This window comes from Bos grunniens, chromosome 14 (genome assembly GCF_055505025.1).
Source record: "Bos grunniens cultivar Pamir isolate PY7600 chromosome 14, Bosgru_T2T1.0, whole genome shotgun sequence".
NCBI classification, from domain to species: domain Eukaryota; kingdom Metazoa; phylum Chordata; class Mammalia; order Artiodactyla; family Bovidae; genus Bos; species Bos grunniens.
In genome coordinates this window covers 65,594,078-65,614,142 of record NC_141178.1, presented here as the reverse complement: position 1 = coordinate 65,614,142, position 20,065 = coordinate 65,594,078, and the positions used below count along the sequence as shown (strand labels likewise).

The window sequence follows — 20,065 nt, the reverse complement described above, 5'->3', positions numbered from 1 at the left end:
AAACCAGGGCGAGCATTTCTGAGCCTTAGCTTGGCCTCCTGTAAAATGGCCTTCCCTGGTGGCTCAGACAATAAAGAATCTGCCCGCAATGCGGGAGACCAGGGTTTGATCCCTGGGTTGGGAAGATCCTTGGAGAAGAGAATGGCTACCCACTCCAGTATTCATGCCTGGAGAATTCCATGGATAGAGGAACCTGGCGGGCTACAGCCCGTGGGGTTGCCAAGAGTCGGACACAGCTGAGTGACACTTGGGCTTCCCAGGTGGCGCTAGTGGTAAAGAAGCTGCCAATGCAGGGGATACGGAGACGTGGGTTCGATCCCTGGGTCGGGAAAATCCCCTGGAGAAGCAAATGGTAACCCACTCCAGTATTCTTGCCTGGAGAATCCCATGGACAGAGGAGCCTGGTGGGCTACAGTCCATAGGGTCACAAAGAGTTGGACACAACTGAAGCGATATAGCGTGGCAGAAAATGAGGAAAGAGCCATACCTCTCTCAGAGGGTTGTCATGAAGTTTAAATGACTTAATAGATGTGCTGGCAAGAGTGCTGAGCACATGGCATATACAAATAAACAGAAATTCTTCATGGAAGTAGAGCTGGGCTACTTTGTCTGGCCGAACATCAAGGCATACATCTGACAATCTTTGGCTCAAGTATTTTGACTCATTTTTAGGAAAGGAGTTTCTTTTTTGGCTTCTTATGGGAACAGGTCTCTCAATGAATGGCTTGATAATGGATGGATCCAGAGACTGAATCAAGGTGACCCCATTCACGGCTTGGGAAGGATTCCTTATCTTTGCGTCTAATCTCAGGGCCAGGTGAGCCTGGACAGTCAGACACTATCCTGAGCCTTGCCAAGCTTCAGCCTGAGGAACTGGCTGGGGGCGGGGTGGTGGTGCTGGGGGATGCTCACTCCCACAGAGGAAATCCCGTCCTAGAATCAGCTCTCAGCTGCTTACCCAAGTTTTTATTTTTTTTAATGAAATCAAAACCATGCATTATTTCTAGGATTATATGTGTGGCAATTGCACTCAACTGCAGGTTCCTAGATAAATATGTGTTTAAATAAAGACATCACTGAATATTTATGAATTTCAAGAGACCTCTGTGTTTGGTTCATAAAAGCTGTGAAGTAATTTTGGAGAGGTTTTTTTTTCCCCCTTTGAGGTGGAAAGCTTCCTCGAAGGGGTGCCTTGTTGGGAGAACTTTCAGGCACCGCCAGCAGCCAGATTGAGGCCCCTTTCTTAAAACAGTGGTGTCTGAAAAATATCAGGAGGCCCATTAGGGATATCAGGTGTCTTCCGGTGTTGAGTAGATCTTAGCATCTCGTTTAGGGATATTTTCTAGCATACTCCTGTGGCGTTCGCCATAAATAAAAAGATGTTCCTGTGTGTTCCTGTCCTTTTCAGGGAGATGGCTAGTTCCTGCTGCTGCTCTGTCGCTCAGTCATGTCCAACTCTTTGCGGCCCCATGGACTGTAGCCCACCAGCCTCCTCTGTGGGATTTCCCTGGCAAGAATACTGGAGTGGGTTGCCATTTCCTCCTGCAGGGGATATTCCTGACTGAGGGATCAAACCCGCGTGTCTTTCGTCTCTGGCATTGGCAGGCAGATTCTTTGCCAACTGAGCCACCTGGGAAGCCCTTCTTGTCTGTGCACTTGGCTAATTCCTTCCTATCAGCTGAGTCAGCTGTCCCTTCCTCCAGGAAGCCTGCCCTGACCCCTAGCCTGGGTGCCCCTCCTTGTGCTCCCCCACGGCTGTACTCGTCTCCGTCACATAGCAGAACACCCTGGCGAATAAAGGAAAGAGTAATTTCCTCTGTTGTTGGTTGAGTAAGCTCCAGGGGAATGAGAACTCTGTCTTCGTCACCCTGTTCTCTCTAGCGCCTAGAGCGGTTTTCTGCACACCGCAGGTGCTCAGAGTGTATCTGTGAAGTTGAATTGAACCCAGCTGTCTATATGTGGTAGGAGGAAAAAGGCATCGTGTAGACATGTTTATGCACCATTAGGAATCTAGGGCAAACTAGAAGCGTTCACACAGAATCTGATTGGACAAAAAAAATTGCTCTTTCATTTCAATATGGGAGATATGAGCTGGACTGGTAGGATCTTTTTTTTTTTTTTAATTTGTTATTTTATTATTATGTTTTAATTTGGCTGCGATGGGTCTTAGTTGCGCCATGCAGGCTCTTAGTTGTGGCATGTGGGATCTAGTTCCTTGATCAGGGATCGAACCTGGGCCCCCTGCACTGGGAGCGTGGGAGTCTTAAACCACTGGACCACCAGGGAAGTCCCAGCAGGGTCTTATGAGAAGCAAGAAAATGGCCAGAGGGAGATGGGGAGGTGGCACCATGGATGATGCCCTTTAACCCCTTCCTATCACCAGCGCCATTTCCTCACCCCCAACATATTACCACTTCCTCCTGAAAAGTTGAAGGAGAAAGACACGATGGCATTCTGTGCTTGGCTTCTCGTTAAATTGCTCTTCTAAGAGCTGATGGGACCGGCTAAAATAAGGTTTCCAGAGGACTTTACTTCCCAGGTGCCTCGTTTTATGACTGGATAAATGAACTGAGTGACATGGCTGGCCAAAGTTGTCTGAGTTCATAAATAAAGAGGTATGGTACTCTCCAAGGCTCTCTTGGGGACCTTATCCATCATTCTGGAGGTTCTACCTTTCATTATGTTTAAAGATGACATGGTGGGGGCGGGGAGTGTCTGTTGCCTTTTGAGTGACCTCTGGAGAAGTCAGCCCAGGCAGACTGTAAATCCTGCATCTCCATGCTGGTCCTAAGCTGCCCTTGGCATACACTGGCTTTGGCCAAGGTAGAACTTTCCCTCCTTATCCTCCCCCCCACCCCCCGCCCCTTTTCTAAACTTAACTCAGGTTCTGATTTGCACAGACCTCTGGTGAAGCGCACACACCAAGGGCTCGGTGGCACGTCCCATTATGTGGATGACATGGCCATTAGTAACCATGGTAACCTCCCTACCCAGGCTTCTGTGGCTCCACAGACGTAATTTATACCAGTCTCGTCCAGATTGGAAGGGGTTCTGGGGACCCCATCAGCGCAGCAACAAGCAGGGTTACTTAATCAGACACACACGGGGGCACCTGCCTTTAGCCACCGCAACACAAACACCAGGGGCTTTCAAAACCTTCCAGGTTAGAGGAAACAATCCCACATTTTTATTCAGCAAATTTGGACACTTAGCTCTTAAAAAAAATCCAAAAGGGAAAAGACAAGACATATCATTTATGTTTGTTTCTTATAGCAGCAAACACAAAACAGGCCTTGTGTCGCGTCACCTTGTTACCAGACTTTAGAATGGACAGATGCCCAAAGGCCACAGGCAGTGATGTTTCCGACAACCAGCGTGTCTGTGTGTGTGCTAAGTCACTTCAGTCGTGTCTGACTCTGTATGACCCTATGGACTGCAGCCTGCCAGTCTCCTCTGTCCACGGGATTCTCCAGGCCAGAATTCTGGAGTGAGTTGCCATGCCCTCCTCGAGGGGATCTTCCTGACCTAGAGATCAAACCCACATCTCATGTCTCCTGTGTTATCAGGCAGGTTCTTTACCACTGTGCCACTTGGGCACCACCTTGCAAATAAGGATGTAAAATCTGCCAACCCCTGTTTTTCTTCCTTTGTTTTAAAAGAGCTTGAGAGGCGAACACATCATCTGTGTCAACAGCTCTGTACCTGATAACTGTATCGACACAGTCAATAGACAGAAGGAAGCCCAGCACCCCTCCTCGGCTCCCCGGGGAACGGGTGGCATTACCTGTCTAGGCCTGGCTGGCCTCCGCCGGGCCGCTGTCCGAGTCCGAGTCAGCCAGCTCCCCTGCGCCTTCCGCTGCCGTCTGACTCCAGCTGTCTGACCTGTCGGAGGCAGCATCCTCCTCTCCAACCGTCACCTCCACCCAATCCACGACACCCGACTCCTCATTCTCGTCGCTGGCCTGGCCGTCCCGGCTGTTGCCCTCCGACCTGTCCGACGTGGCCTCCGAGGGCTTTGCCGGCAAATTGTCTTTCACCTGCTCGCCACCTGCCTTCCCTCTGGGTCCCGGCTTCTCCAGGTCCTCGTCACAGAGCTTTTTGGGGTCCTTGTAGTACTGATGACCCCCCTCACTCCCATTCTTCGGGTTCTCGGTGATGACGGTCTTGACCACTTTCCTCGACGGGGTGTCATAGCCGTGATCGTCCACCACGTGCTGCGGCTGGTACTGCTCTAGCCACTTCAAGGTTCCAGTTTTGAGCAAGCATCTGTTCTCCTTGAACCAGCGCACGATTTCAGTTCGCACCAGGCCGGTCTTGGCCGCCAGCTGGTCATACTCCTGCGGGGTCGGCCACTGGGTTCGGGCAAACGTGCTTCTCAGGAGATGAACCTGTTCTTGACTTTTTGTAATCGCTGGTGAGGGGCTGGGCAGAGAGCTGGCCAGCTGGGCACTGGAGAGCTGGTCAAGTCTGGACAGAGCACCGTTGGGGGCCGCCGCGTCTGGCCCTTTCTTGCCGGACCCCATGGAATCCAGGACGGCCTGCTCCATGCTGTCCCGAAGCTTGCGCCTCTCTGAGAACCAGGAGTCGATCTCTCTCCGGCTCAGCTTCGTCTCCACCCGCAGCCTGTCCAGTTCTGCTTGGGTTGGGAAAGAGCTTTTCAGAAAGCTGTCTTCCAGGATCTTCACCTGACCTTGGGTTTTCTCTTTGAACTTCTGTGGGGCGAAGTCTGGGTATGCGTGGTATGTGCGGCCGTGGCGGGAGGCAGCGAGAGCCAGCTGGTCTTTGGCGAGGGATTCGCTGGTGATGTGGACGATGCCCCGTTGACACCGGTACCGGTGGTCGCTGAACCACTTCTTGATCTCGCTCCTGGCGAGGCCGGTCACCTCGATGAGCCGGTAGACCTCAGCGTCGTCGGGGAACTGGCTCTGCAGGAAGCTTGCCTTCAGGTGCGCTATCTGTTCCTTGGTCTTTTTGCGGTCGCTGGCTGGGGTCAGCGAGGGGTTGGCCACCTTGGGTGGGGGCTCTGGCACTTGAGCGACGTGGGGGCGCTTGGGCTCGGGGGCAGCCTGGGGAGTCACTAGAGGTCTCTTCTGGCCATGGTTGGTCACTCCAGCCACGGCAAGTGTGATGGGGGAGCAGGAGACGGTCGCTGGCCCGCTGGTCACCTGAGTCAGCACCAGGCTGGTCTGGCCGAGGATCTGGCATGGGAGAGCCGTCTGGAGGATGGGCTGTGACATCTTCGTGGGGGCCAGCTGGGCGGGCAGCACGGTGATCGTCGGGGGTACGGACTGGATGGTGCCGTTGAACATCTTCTTCCGGGCCTCCTCCACCTCCTCCGGGGACCAGCTGATGCCGTGCTTTAAGCGCTGGGTGGCAAACCAGATTCTGATGTGCTCTTCCGGGTGTTTGGAAGCTGCCGTCAGCCAGGACAGCTCTGCTTGGGTTGGGTAGGGGAACTTGTTGAAGGAGTTGATCATGGTGGCGTTGGTATCCAGGGCAGAGTTGTATTTGGTAGTGTTCAGTGGGACGGGGACCTTGGGGACAAGGTTGATATTTGGTGGGAGCTGGACAGAAGGCATGACGTGTCCTAGCGAGTCCTGAAGGAGCTCCACGCCCCCGAGTCTCGAGAGGATCTCAGCGGCATCTGTCACCAGGCGGGCGGTCCCTTCCACATGGTTCTCGGGGGTGGCCTCCTCCGGCTTCTTGGGCACCTTCTTGGCATCGGCTTTTGGTTTCCCTGGCTTCATGATGGGGGTTTTACTCACTGAGATCCCGGCGTCACCATCCCCGCTTCCGGGGCCGCTGGTGGTGATGGACACGATGTGGTTGGTGGCGTCGATGGACTGCTCCAAGACGGTCTGATTATTGCGCTTGATGAGCTTCAGCTTGAAGTTGGTCTCCCCGGGATGGAACTTGGAGTTGTGGTCAGACAAGGAGTCGTACTTTTTGGTTGTGAAGTTACATTCGGCACACACGTAGAGGGGGTTGAGGATCACGTTGGGGTGTTGCATGTCAACGTGCTCCGTGAACTCGTTCAGGTTCTGCGTGGAGTAGGGGCAGTATTTGCATTCGTAACCACCTTGGAGCTTTTTGGATTGGTTTTCCCCTGTAGATTTCACCTCTATCACTTCATTTTCTTTGGAAGAGTTTTCAGGTTCCGCTGCCCAAGTATCCTTGGCCATTTCAGGCTGTGGCACACCAATTCCTTTCTCTTTGGCCCTGTCTGCTTCCTCGGGCACATCTTGTTCTACCACTTGTGATGTCCGAACCATGCACGGGGTGGTGGATTTTCGTTTGCTTGCCATGCTGCCTGTCTGTGTGCAATGGCTTGTTTGGGGGATGGGGGTGGGTGGGGAAGGGGCAGTGAAATTTTTGGAACTACTCAGATAAAAAGTTTTTGGCTTTATTGCCCCCTCCAATGGCTTTGGCTTCCCTTGAACGCTGAAGTCTAGTGTTTGAGTTTCCCAAAATGATTTCAGCACAGAAAACTAACTGTTCCAACGGCAGAACGCAAGAGGCAGCATCATACCTATGGGACAAAAACAAAGACAGCGTCAGTTTCCTCAAAAAGACAAAAGAAACCAGCGACACTTTCCAAGTTGCTCCCGTGACCCATCCCAACTGGCACCCAAAGCAGACACCCAGGTAAGCACAGATGGCGTGAGAGCAGGCGCTCATAAACATGAAGGATCACTTTCTTCTTCTCTTCCGTTCTCTGGGAAGGACAGTGGGAACAAGCCCAGAACAAACAGATGAAGATGCAGGGCACTCGTTCATGTTTAGAGACCAACCGATACAGGCAAGCAGCAAAGGTGCTGTGATCTCACGAAGGCTAGGGCGGCGGGGGGAACCCTGTCGGCGAAGTGCTGGCTGGGTTCGCAAGTCACTCTTACGGATGCGGCATCAGAAACAAGACATTTATCTGGGGCTGGCGAGTGGCATGTATATGGGCATTAGAAAATGGACATGAATGTTTTTGTTTCTTACCATAAAAGGAGTATCACTATAGAAAATGCATCAAAGTATAATACAGAAAAACATCATCCCAGATATCACAGTTCCTTCATTTCCCTTGAACATTTCCCATTTTCACAAACATTGAGCAAGAGAATGATTAAAGCATGATATTACATTTTAGGGATACACCACACATGATGGATTTGCCTTTGGACTTTTATTCCTAATTTCTGACTCTTCTTGACAAAACTGCAGTCAACATCCTTAGTCCTTACTTCTGATAACGAGCTTTGGATGAATGCTTAGAAATAAAAGCACTGGGTCCAAGGCTGTCGACATTTTAAATTCTCTTGACTCTTATGGCCAAGGTTTTGCTCCATTTGGCCTTTTCCCCGGCAGTGAATGAGTGCCTGAATCACCACTGAGATTACATGAAATATTACCATTAAAAGCCCTGCCGATTAGATATGGGAAAACTGTTTTAATATGCTTTGGTGCTCCTGTTGATTGCTAATAAGGATGAACAGTTTTCAAAGATTCACTTGCCATTTGTATTTTGTGAATTGTGGATTTATGCCATTTTTGTATTGTGATGCCCAGTGGTTTTATTATTAATTTACAAGTGTTACCTCCATATTAAAAATATTAGTACTTCTCTGTGTTTGTTGCAAATTTTCCCAGTCTGTCGTTTACCTTTTAGTTTTGCTTATGGTTATTTTTCATGTTTTACAGGTAGAGAATTTTTAATTTTTAGCTGGCAAATTTATCCATCTTTGTCACAGTGATTTTAGAAAGTGGTTCCCTGCTTTGATAGCTGAGACCTATTATTCTATGTTTTCTTAGAGTGTTTTGGCTTTATTTTTTTATATTTAAGTCACCTGGACTTGAACTGATCTTGGGGTAAGCTGTGAGATACAATTCTAACCATTTTTCTAGAAAGTTATCAATGATCTTAGTAGCATGTATTGTGTTTTTGTATTCTCACTAATTTGTGAAACCACCCTGGTCATACATTAAATTTTTATAGGGTATTTCTCAATTATATCTGCTCTATATCTCTTTTCTAGCTATTGAGCCTTCCACTTATGCTTCACTTAAATTTTTTTCCCCATAGATTAGAGAATGTTTTAGTATTGGGTAGAGTTCCTCTTTATCATTCTTCTTTTGTCAAACAATTCTAGGTTTTTTCTGATCACCTATTAACGTAAATCAGTTCTCATAAATCAGAATCATCTGCAAAATAAAATTTTGTTAGAATGTTGATTGGAATTTAATTAAACAAATATTAATTTAGGAGTTCAGGAACAATTTGGGGCTTCCCAGGTGGCTTAGTGGTAAAGAATCCACCTGCCAATGCAGGAGATGCGGATTTGGTCCCTGGGTCGGGAAGATCCCCTGGAGAAGGAAATGGCAACCCACTCCAGTATTCTTGCCTGGAGAATCCCATGGACAGAGGAGCCTGGCGGGCTACAGTCCATGGGGTGGAAAAGAGTCGGACATGACTTACTGACTAAAGAAGAACAATTTGCTTATAAGGAGGTGGGGTATGTTAATAGAACCCCAACAGGGGAAGTGATGGGCTGGACCACGCTGAGTGTCTGAATGCATGGACTTCTGCAGAGGAGAGCCTTTCATCGTGTGTCTACTGGAGTGGGGAGATGGGTTCTGAAACAGGGATGGCCGACATCCAGGGAGAAGAGATGCAGATGGCATATCCCCTTCTGTCCCTCTCGCTGGCCTGGGCTCGAGTCCCACTGAAGAGAGGTCTCAAGGTAGAATTAACAGGCTTACTTTCAAGAGTAACCATGTGGGGCATGGGGGCCCACTTATCTGCTTAGGGGGTCAGGTGACAAACCTGAGTGGGACCTGGGAGTGGGGCATCCCCCCTGCCCCCGGTGAACCCAGAACCCTGGCCACTCTAAGGCATTTTCCTGCTGGGCAATTTCCTCAGCAGTAGGTACGGGTCCTTCAAGGCACTGCTGAGGATGGGACATGGACACAGCAGAGCAGGGAGAAGTGTGTCGTTTTGCTGACTACACCCAAAGTGACATGTTCAGCTGAACATGAGACTCTTATTTGAAAGTTCATTTAATTATGTGGCTGTGCCAAGACTTAGTTGTGGCATGCTGACCTTTAGTTGAGGCATGTGGGATCTAGTTCCCTGACCAGGGATCCAACCCAGGCTTCTCTACATTGGGAGTGCTGAGTCTTAGCCACTGGGCCACCAGGGACGTCCCTGAACATCAGGTTCTTGATTTTCCCCTCTTTCTCAAGTTCTTCATCTCCACCAACGGCTCTATCATGGCACACTTGGGCCAAAATGCTCTTCATCCCACCCTCAAATTAATCCACCAGCAATCCTGTTGACTGTCTTCAAAATAAACCAGTATCAGACCACTTCCACCTTTCCCTGCCTTGCGTAAGCCACGTCCATCTCCCGTCTGGAAACCTCCCACGGGCCTCCTGCTTCTTTCCTCTCTGGAGCAGCAGAGGAATTCTTTTCCGCTTCTTGATGGGCTTTATTTATGGTTTGAAATTCATTTTGGTACTGAAAAGGGCTTAAATGTTTTTTTAATCTGCAAAGTTCTTTTTAATTGAAGTATAGTTGCTGTATAATATTATATAAATTACAGGTGTACAATACAGTGATTCACAATTATTAAAGGTTATGCTCTGTTTATAGTTGTTATAGCTATATTCTCCGCATTGTACAATATATCCTTGTAGCTTATTTTATGCTTAATAGTTTGTACCTCCTAATCTCTTTACTCCTGTCTTGCCTCTCCCCCTTCCCTCTCCCACTGGTAACTACTAATTTGTTCTCTGTGAGTCTACTTCTTTTTTGGTATTTTCACTGATTTGTTGTATATTTTAGATTCCACATATAATTGATATTATACAGTGTTTTTCTTTCTGTCTCTGACTTATTTCACTTTAGCATAATACCCTCCAAGTCTATCCACGGTGCTGCAAATGGCAAAATTTCATTCTTTTTATGGGTGAGTAATATTACATTGTGTGTGTGTGTGTGTGTGTGTGTGTGTGTGTGTAGCGTATCTTCTTTATCCATTCATCTGTTGCTTCTATATCTTGGCTACTGGAAATAATGCTGCTATGAACATTGGGGTGCATGTATCTTTTCAAATTAGTGTTTTGCTTTTTTAAAGAAATATACTCAGGAGTGGAATTGCTGGGTCAAATGGCAGTTCTATTTTCAGTTTTTGAGAAACATCCATACTATTTTCAACAGTGGCTGTATCAATTAACATTCCCACCAACAGTGTATGAGGGTTCCCTTTTCTTCACATCCTTGCCAACATTTGTTATTTGTGTTCTTTTTGATGAGAGTCATGCAGAAGGAGATTTTAAGATAGTACTTTTTAATATTCAAAGTTTACTTATATAAGTAAAGAGGAAGAAGGAGGAGAGAGTATCTATCCATTTTCTCCTAATATAGCAGCTACTGGCCACATGTGGCTCTTTAAATTCATATTAATTAAAATTAAATACAATTTAAACTCCAGTTTTCATTTGCACCAGCCACATGTCAAGTGCTCAGTAACCACACCTGGCTGGTGGCTATTGTATTAAGCAATGCAGGACATTGCCCTTATTGAGGGAGCTTCTACTGAGCGGTGCTATTCTAGAAAATAGGCTCCACAAAGGCAGGAACTCATCACTGTGGTTTCCTTGGAGCCTAGACCTGTATTTGGTCTGCAGTATGCTTTACATAAAGCTTGGTTGAATGATAAAGTAACTGCAAGATGGCTACCTGTGGCAACTGCTACTGATGCAGATGTATGAACTATGGGAAAATCTCTCATGGATGCTCAGTAATGAGTATGTGTGCACACGAGCATGCCTGCACTTGCATGTAGGTGCCTGCATGTTGCTTGTGTTTGTGTGCATGCTCATGTGTCTATGCATGTGTGAAGGGGTGTTGAGTGTACACCAGAGTTTATGTGATGGAGGAACTCTGTATGGGAAAGGAGGTACCCAGTTCTGCAGGAGGTATCACTGATACAGCAGAATGTGGCCAAATTTGCACCCACTAGCCAAGAGGCTTGGGTCTTTGAATTATGAATTTTAAAAGAGAGGGAGCAAAAGGAGACTTTTCTGCTGCAAAACAAAGAAATGAGGCAGAAATAGGTTCAGGGGAGAGAAGAGACTTTTTTTCACAGAAACTCCTCGTATCTAGAATTATTTAAATCTGTTGACAAGTGAGGCCAAGAAATGAGCCAAATAGTGGTGAAATATCCTAAAAGCTTTTTGATGTTCTAAAAACTGTGGTTCAGAATAGACGATATCTTCTAAAATGTATTTGGCAACCAGGGATCCAAACCACAGCAGATTAAAAAGGAGGAAAGATGAAGAAAGAAAAGAGAAGGGTGGGGAGGGCTCATTAAACAGTGAGTCTTTGAAGCGTTCCTCTCCCAGGGTCCTCCCCGTGGAGCTGCAAGAACCACTGCCCTTGGAAGAGTAATCCGGGCACAAGGGGGAGAGTGTCTGCAGAGCAGTAGAGAGTTGGCGTCTGTCTTTCTGAAAGTCTGTGAGCCACCAGTGAGAGGTCAGGACTAGTGCCATGAGGCCGGCCACTCACCAGCACGAGGGCTGCATATTTCTGGCCAGGTTTTCAGCTTCAGGTGTACACTGGCCTAAGTTAGCAAAAAAGAATGAATGCATGCAGGCATGCACGCGTATTTATTTTTTAAGGACAGATGGGGTGCTGTGTTCCCCCGACCCCTTGTGAACCCAAAGTGGAGAAGTTATGACTTTCAGCCAACCTGTTATCCTCTTCCTCGCTATCTGGTCCCCCATTCTCCATCGATTTGCCTTATGAGTCTGTGTGAATGCCCACCAGCTTTCATCTCTGTGGACTGTCTTCCAACTCTGCCTTCTGTGCTGTTATGAAGTCTCAGGTTGGGTTGTGTCTTACTCCCCACTGGATAGTGTGTATCAGGTGTTCTTATCAGGTCTGCCTTTACTTTCTTTTATGCTTTATTTTATTCATTTGAAGTTGCAGTTATTAACTACAGGACAGAAACAAAATAACAATCTATAGACTATATGTAAGCTATAAAAACTGTTGATACAATGAACACTGTGTATCATCACCCAATATAGGGAAAAAAGATTACAAATACCTTTGAAGTTCCCTCTTTGCCCTTATCACTTCCTATCCCCCTCCCTTCCTTCCTAGGGGTGAAAACTATCCTGAATTTTATGTTTATCTTTCTCCAGCATTTGTTTACAATTTCTCTACATGCTTGTGTCTTTGTTTTTTAAAATTTTTGGCTGCACCTCGCAGCATGTGGGACCTTAGTTCCTTGAGCAGGGATTGAACCTGTGCTCCCTGCCTTGGAAGGCAGAATCTCAACCACTGGACTGCCAGCAAAGCCCAGCTTGTGTCTTTAAATTGTAATATATGGCTAACACTTTCATCAGTAATGTATGAGCTTAATGAGGGATAATTTACATATCCTAAAATCCACCTATTGTGATGGTATGTTTCAATGATTTTTGTGGGTAAATTTGTAAAGTTGTGTAGCCATCACCACTCTCATTTTAGAATATTTCCCTCTCTTCAAAAAAGATTCCTAGGGCCCTTTTGCTGTCATTAAAAAAAAATACACTCCAGTGGGTATAAAATGTATCTCATTGTGGTTTTAATTTGCATTTCCTAATGAATATTGATATTAAGCATTTTTCATGTCAATGACTATTCATCTGTCTTCTTTTGTGCAATGTCTTTTCAAGTCTTTGGCCCATTTTTAAAGTTGTCTTTTTGTTATTGATTAGTAGGATTCCTTATAGATTCTGTACGTGAGTCCCTGGTTAGAGATATGTATCATAGGTGGGATGATTTGAGAGAATAGCATTGAAACATGTATATTATCATACGTGAAATAGATTGCCAGTCCAGGTTCGATGCATGAGACAGGGTGCTCAGGGCTGGTGCACTGGGATGACCCTGAGGGATGGGATGGGGGTTCAGGATGGGGAAAACATGTACACCCATGGCTGATTCGTGTCAATGTATGGCAAAAACTATTACAATATTGTAAAATAATTAGTCTCCAATTAAAATAAATAAATTAATTAATTAAAAAAAAAAAGAGCAAAGAGCAAATCTCTCAAACTGTCTTTCAAGGATCCTTAAAATGTAGTGTGTGGAGGAAGGTGGGGGGGTGTTCAGGAAGGTGGGGAACACATGTATACCTGTGGCCGATTCATGCTGATGTATGGCAAAAACCATCACAATATTGTAATTATTCTCCAATTAAAATAAAGTAATTTTTAAAATGTTAAAAAAAAAAAAGACTGCTGAGAGAAGTTAAAAGTGAAAGTCGCTCAGTCATGTCTGACTCTCTGCAACCCCATGAAGTATACACTTCATGGAATTCTCCAGGCCAGAATACTGGAGTGGGTAGCTGTTCTCTTCTCCAGGGGATCTTCCCAACCTCGGGATTGAACCTAGGTCTCCTGTGTTGCAGGCAGATTCTTTACCAGCTGAGCCACCAGGGAGGGAAATTAAAGATCTAAATAAATGTAAAGATATGCAGTGTTCATGGATTGGACAATTTGATGTTATTAAGATATCCACTCTCTGTAAATTGATCTATAGCTCACAATCCTAAATTCCAAGAGGAGTTTTGAAGAAACTGATGAGTTGATTGTAAAACTTATATGACAATTCAAGGTACCTAGAAGAACCAAAATAGTACTGAAAAAGAACAAAGTTGGGGGCTATAAACTAATTTCAAGACTTTCTATTAAGCAACAATAATCAATTCAGTATGGTTTGGGTACAAGAATAAACTATTAGGTGACTAGAGCAGAATAGGACATCCAAAAAAAAACAATCCACATTTATGGTCAGTTAATTTTTGAACAAGTCAATTCCATAGGAGAAAGTCTTCTTTTTAATGGTGAGAGCATAACTGAATATCCATATGAAAAAGAAAAGAATTCAACTCCTACCTCTCCATGTATGCAAAAAATGAGTTAACAGTAGATCAGAGATCTAAATATAGTGCTGGAACCACGAAGCTTCCAGAGAAAACATAAGATGACATCTTTGAAACTTGAGTAGACAAAATGTGAGACAATAAAAAATATATACTTGTAAGTGTGTGCTTCCTGCTCAGAGTTCCCAAATTCCTTGGAATTTCCTGGGCCATAGGAATGTCTTTTATTCTAATGAGGTGACTCTTGACGGACTGCTGGATGGGGGCTGGTCACCCGAAAGACAAAGCCATGATCAAAAGCGTAGAACTTTTGGTCCAACCCTCATTCTCTGGAGAGAGCCTGGAAATTGAGTTAGCGATTGGTCATGCTTACTTGATGAAGCCTTTATAAGAATCCCCAAAGTACAGAATCCTGGGAGTTTTCTGGGTTGATGAATGTATGGAGGTGCCAGAGGAGTGATGCTGGAGGGAACATGGAAGTTTGCACCCCTTCCCACATACCCTGCTCTGTGTATCTCTTCCATCTGGCTGTTCCTGAGTTATATATATTTTTTATAACAAACCAGTAATCTAGTAAGTAAACTGTTTTCCTGAACTGCTCTAGCAAATTAATTCATTAAAATTAATTAAAGAAGGAGGTCATGGAAGCTTCCAGTTGATAGAGTCATCAGAAGCACAGGGGACAACCTGGACTTCCGAGCGGCATCTGAAGTTGGGCAGGGAAGTCCTGGAGGACTGAGTCCTTACCCTGTAGAACCTGGCATTATCTCTAGGTAGACAGGGTCAGAACTGAGTTAAATTATAGGACACCAACTGATGTCACAGAGAATTACTTGGCGGAGGTGGGAGGTGGCTCACACATTTGTTAACCAGAAGTGTCAGAACTACAGTCTTTGGTGTGAGCATCATAAGAGAAAAATTAACAAGTCAAATGAACCAAAATTTCTGCTTAGCATGTGTATTTAAAATGCACATTAAAACTCCAACACAGTCCCTTCCACGGTGGGTGGTGAGTATGACAACAGACTGGCTCCATGCCACTGGCCTTGCTCTGGACCGGCTTCCCAGCAGATCCGAACTGGGCACAGGCATGTTGTGTACTAACCTGCAAACACTCCAAAGCACCACCGAGTGGTCCCGGGGTTGGCAGGGCAATCGCTACCTTTGGAGGGGTGACCCAAGCAGATTAAAACATCTTTAAGATCCTGGAGCCCAGAAGGAGAGGAGAGGTGAGGAGTGGCCTTCCTCTGTGACTCTTCTCCATCGTGCCTCTTTCTGTCTTGAATCCCACCCCTCACACGACTGCTAAGAGCATCACACATACCTGTTACATGGAAAGGGAGCCCTAACACTGAGTACAGACTCCTGCCTCCTTTGTCTGTTTTTGCCATTGACTGGATTTTCCTTTTATCCACCGTGGCATTTATCACACCCCACAAAGAAACCCAACAGCAAGTAAGAGACGACACCACCTTGAAATAGATAACATGTAAGGAAGATGGCCAGCCTGTGTAGACGATTATGAACAACTCACTTCTGGCTGTCTATGCAGGGCTCTCCCTTCACCACTCAGTGCTTCTTCCATCATCATCTTTCTGTTGCAAGGGGAGTGCAGTTTGATTAGAGCCCTGTTTACTGAGTATGGGTTTGGAGTAGAACCTTGTGGATACTAGAACCTATGTGGATATGAAGAAACCATGGGTTCTTGTCCTCAAGGAGTTCACAGCTGGTGCAATAGTCAGCTCAGGCTGCCATGACAAATTACACAGATTTCTGTGGCTTAAACCACAGAAATGTATTTCTCTTGGTTCTGGAGGCTGGACGTCCAGGACCAAGGTTTCTGCAGGGTTACTGTCTTCTGAAGCCTCTCCCCTTGGTTACAGATGGCCCTCTTCTCGCTGTGCCCTCCTGTGGCCTCCCTTCCATGTGCGTCTATCTCCTAATCTCCTCTTCTTATGAAGACACCAGTCAGATTGGACTATGGCCCCCACTGAGGACTTCATTTAAGGTGACTTAAGTGAGCCTGCTGGCTACAGTCCATGGGGTTGCAAAGAATCAGACATGACTGAACACACACACCCCTTTAAAAAACCTATCTCCAAATATAGCCACATTCTGAGGGTTTGGATTCCAACATATGAATCTGGGGGTGGGGAATAATTCAGCTCTTCACAACTGAGCAGGGCAGGGCCGTCTGAACACCCCTCGATGGCACACAATGATTTATGTATGCAGTCATCGCATCCTGCCCAAGAGCCTACGTCAGACACTTGTGGGTGCCAAGGATGCAGGAGCGAGCAGAGGAGTCTCTGCTCTTGAGGTGCTCATGTTCATGAAATGAGCGAGCAGAAGCTGACGCTGAAAAGCATGATGGAGGAAAGTCAGGCAGCGAAGATGGTGGGGGTGGGGAGGTGTGATTTTTAAATTTTACTTTGTTGAAGTATAGCTGATTTACAATGTTACTTTATATATGTACATTCTTTTTGGCGTTCTTTTCCATTACGGTTTGTCACAGGATGTTGACTATAATTCTGGGCTATATTGTGTATCCCTGTGCGATACAGCAAGACCTTGTTGTTTATCCATTCTATATAATAATCTGCATCTGCTAATCCCATACTGGGCTTCCCTGGTGGCTCAGAGGTTAAAGCGTCTGCCTGGAATGCGGGAGACGCGGGTTCGATCCCTGGGTCGGGAAGATCCCCTGAAGAAGGAAAATGGCAACCCACTCCAGTACTCTTGCCTGGAGAATCCCATGGAGGGATGCTACAGTCCATGGGGTCGCAAAGAGTCAGACACGACTGAGCGACTTCACTTTCACTTTCAAGCCCATACTAATTCACTCCTCCCTTAACCCCCTCCCCCTTGGCACAAGCCAGCCTGTTCTCTATGTCCTTGATTATGTTTTTGTCTCGTAGATAGGTTCATTTGTGCCGTATTTTAGATTTCACATGTAAGTGGTATCATACACTGTGTGTCTTTCTCTTGTGACTTACATCACTTAGTATGACAATCTCTAGGTCCGTCCATGTTGCTGCAAGTGGCATTATTTCTTGTTTTGTATGGCTGGGTAGAAATCCGTTGTACATAGGCACCACATCTTTATTCATCTGTTGGTGGACATTTACACTGTTTCCATGTCTTGGTATTACAAATAGTGCTGCTATGAACACCGGGGTGCATATATCTTTTCAAAGTATAGTTTTCTTCAGCTATACGCCCAGTAGTGGGATTGCTGGATTATATGGTAACTGTATTAATGATGGTTATTCTGACTGGTGTGAAGTGATATCTCATTGTAGTTTTGATTTGCATTTCTAATTAATGATGTTGAGCATCTTTTCATGTGCCTGCTGCCCATCTGTATTCCTTTTTTGAAGAAATGTCTATATAGGTTTTCTTCCCATTTTTTGATTAGTTTTGTTTTCTTGATATTTAGTTGTATGAGTTGTTTGTATATTTTAGAAATTAAGCCCTTGTCGGTGGCATCATTTGGAAATGTTTTCTCTCATTCTGCAGGTATCTTTTCATTTTACAGTTTCTTTTGCTGTGCAAAAATTTACAAGCTTGATTAGGTCCCATTTGTTTAGTTTTGCTTTTATTTCTGTTGCCTTGGGAGTCTGAGGCAGGGCTCCAAAGGCAGAGTTGGATCCTGTCGGGTACAGAGAAGGGGAATGATTCTGATCAGAGGAACAGAGTACTCCCAGGCAGACGATGCAGTCAGAAGAAGGAAACGCCAGAGGAATGAAAAGGACTGAAGCTAAAGGGCAGGTGTGATGGCAGGCCCGAGGCACCTGATAAATCAGCCTGGGCCAGACTGTGAATCATGCTGCCACTGAATGCCATGCTGAAGAGGCGGGGTTTCATCCTGCTGGTGAAGGAGTGAAAGTGAAAGTGAAGTCGCTCAGTTGTGTCCGACTCTTTGCGACCCCACGGACTGTAGCCTACCAGGCTTCTCTGTCCATGGGATTTTCCAGGCAATAGTACTGGAGTGGATTGCCATTTCCTTCTTTAGGGGATCTTCCCGACCCAAGGATCGAACCATGGTCTCCTGCACTGTAGACAGACGCTTTACCGTCTGAGCCACCAGGTGAAGGAGTAGTGAGGCCTTTTAGGGAGGATCATGGGAGCAGCAGGGGCTGGGAGATAACTTTGAGGGGTGGGGATGGCAGGGAAAAATGGCACATTAATGAGGTAAGAACCCCCAAGCTAAGCATCAGGCATCATCTTTACTAGCCCCAAATTCAATAGTCAGAGTCAAGGCTACTAAGAGGCACCCCTTCCTCCAGCCTTTAAGCTTGTTCCTTAAGTAGATGTTGAGGGCTCCTTATTTCTATCTGGACTTTCTCCCACTCAGTTTGGACTTCCTTCTCCACTGAGGAGTGGCTGTATGATTTGGGTTTAAATATGGCAAAATGGATTCTCCCTTAACCATTCTCTCGATAACAGTGATGGTGAACATTCACTGAAGGCTTAATAATGAGCTGAGTGCTCTGTTTCATTTCTCCGGAACCCTGTGTAGACACTGAAGCTCAGAGAAGTTAAGGAGCGTGGCCGTAATCACACAGCCGAGAGCAGCAGAGCTGGGATACAGCTCTTTACGTGCAGACAAATTACCTGGTGATCTTGTTAAAATACAGATTCAGGAAGTCTGGGTGGGACTGACACTCTGCGTTGCCAACAAGCTCCCAGGTAAGGATGACACTGCGTGTTGGACACCTCGAGGAAGGCTTTGTCAGCCTCTCCAAGTGAGCACCTGCCCACTGCCACCCAGTTGGTCTCCCTCCTCCCCATCGCCCTGCTCATCTCCAGACACGGGGCACTAGCATTTCCTGACCTTTCCCTACGAGTGACCTGGGGCCCTCAGGGGAGGAAAAATGGGTCATACTGTCAGATTAGTCCCTGGGAACTCTTTGCAAGGTGGCTGGCATGCAGCCTAGCTGTCAGATGAGGGAAATGTCCAGGCCTTGAGCTCCCTAGGGAGACGCTGGGGCAGGTGAAGAGTCAGGCCACAGAGGTCCCCTGGGGCCAGGGTCTCCAGCCCGAGGCAAGTGGAGGAGCCTGGGCCTTTCAGGGAGGACACACATGCTGCTCTCAAGGAATCACACCTTCAGGCTCTGGCAGGACGCCGCTTCTTATTTCAGAGCTTTCACCAGGGCTGTCAGAGGAAATTACAGGACTGTCTCTGAGCTTTCAAAGGAAGCATCTTGTCAGGACATCAAAGCCCAGACGGATGCTTTTAGCTTTGCTGGGTCTTCTGACAGAGCTGTTAGTAGGTACCACTGCAGTTCACCAAGGGTAAATCTTTTGTGTTTGTGTATGTGATTGTTCCTTTATGTCTTAAAGTCACAACATTCTCCTTACCGCACCGCACCCCAGGAGAGGGAATTCTGATGGGAAGGTATATTGTGGTGGTGATTGCGGTGGGGGTGGGGGAGCCGGGGTGCGGTGTGGGTGGAGAAAGGAGTGGGATGCCCAGATCCTGGGTTTTGCTCTAAACTCCCAGCTCTCTCCTCATCTGTCTCCATCCTTGCCTCCATTTGTCTCATCTGTTAAATGGGAGAGGCTTTTGAAATGTCACTGGTGACTCTGAGTTAATTCCTGACCTTTATTGATTTCTCCCCAGCTTATCTTTAAATTTAAACTTGAATTTTGGGGGTGGGCCTATGGGGTGGCTCCCAAACCATCAGATGCCATCTGGGGTGCTTTGTCCAGAGCCCCAGTCCAGACTTATTGAACTCAAGCATCCAGGAGCAGGCCCAAGAATCTGCATTTCTAGCAATCATCCAGGTTTGACGGCCTCAGCAAGAAGCCATCAGTGGCCTCTCCTGATTCAGAAGTGGTTGGGCCCGAGCCAACCCTGCACTGTGAAGATGGGAGATGCTCCTTGCTGTGTTCTGTGCTGGACTAGAGTGAATTAGCAAGCTCCCCTGGGAAATGACAGTTCAGAGGACGATGCAGAAATAGGGGAAGAATTGTAGAAAGTAACGATGCTGGAAGAGAAAAAGATGCTGGGCACTGGATAATGGAGTGTAAGACATCCTTAGAAACAACAGCGTGTGTAATAGCAGAGTCGTGGCTGGCGAGGTGAGTTTTCAGAAGCTACTTCCCATTATCTGTGTTTGTGCTTAACTTTTATT

The 20,065-nt window shown here is 46.5% G+C and overlaps 1 protein-coding gene across 11 annotated transcripts in view; it reads right to left on the bottom strand.

Annotated features, from left to right (window-relative positions):
- ZHX2 (zinc fingers and homeoboxes 2) overlaps positions 1 to 20,065 on the bottom strand; it is a 181,433-nt gene that overhangs the window by 13,908 nt on the left and 147,460 nt on the right. For 10 of the 11 annotated variants that reach the window (XM_086337036.1, XM_086337044.1, XM_086337034.1 and 7 more), the window contains one exon: positions 3,785 to 6,529. In XM_086337036.1, the coding sequence (XP_086193162.1) occupies positions 3,789 to 6,305 (2,517 nt within the window). In that variant the 5' untranslated portion in view covers positions 6,306 to 6,529 and the 3' untranslated portion in view covers positions 3,785 to 3,788. Of the gene's footprint in view, positions 1 to 3,157; positions 3,526 to 3,784; positions 6,530 to 20,065 lie in introns of those variants that run through there. The other variant, XM_086337039.1, reaches the window with a different exon arrangement.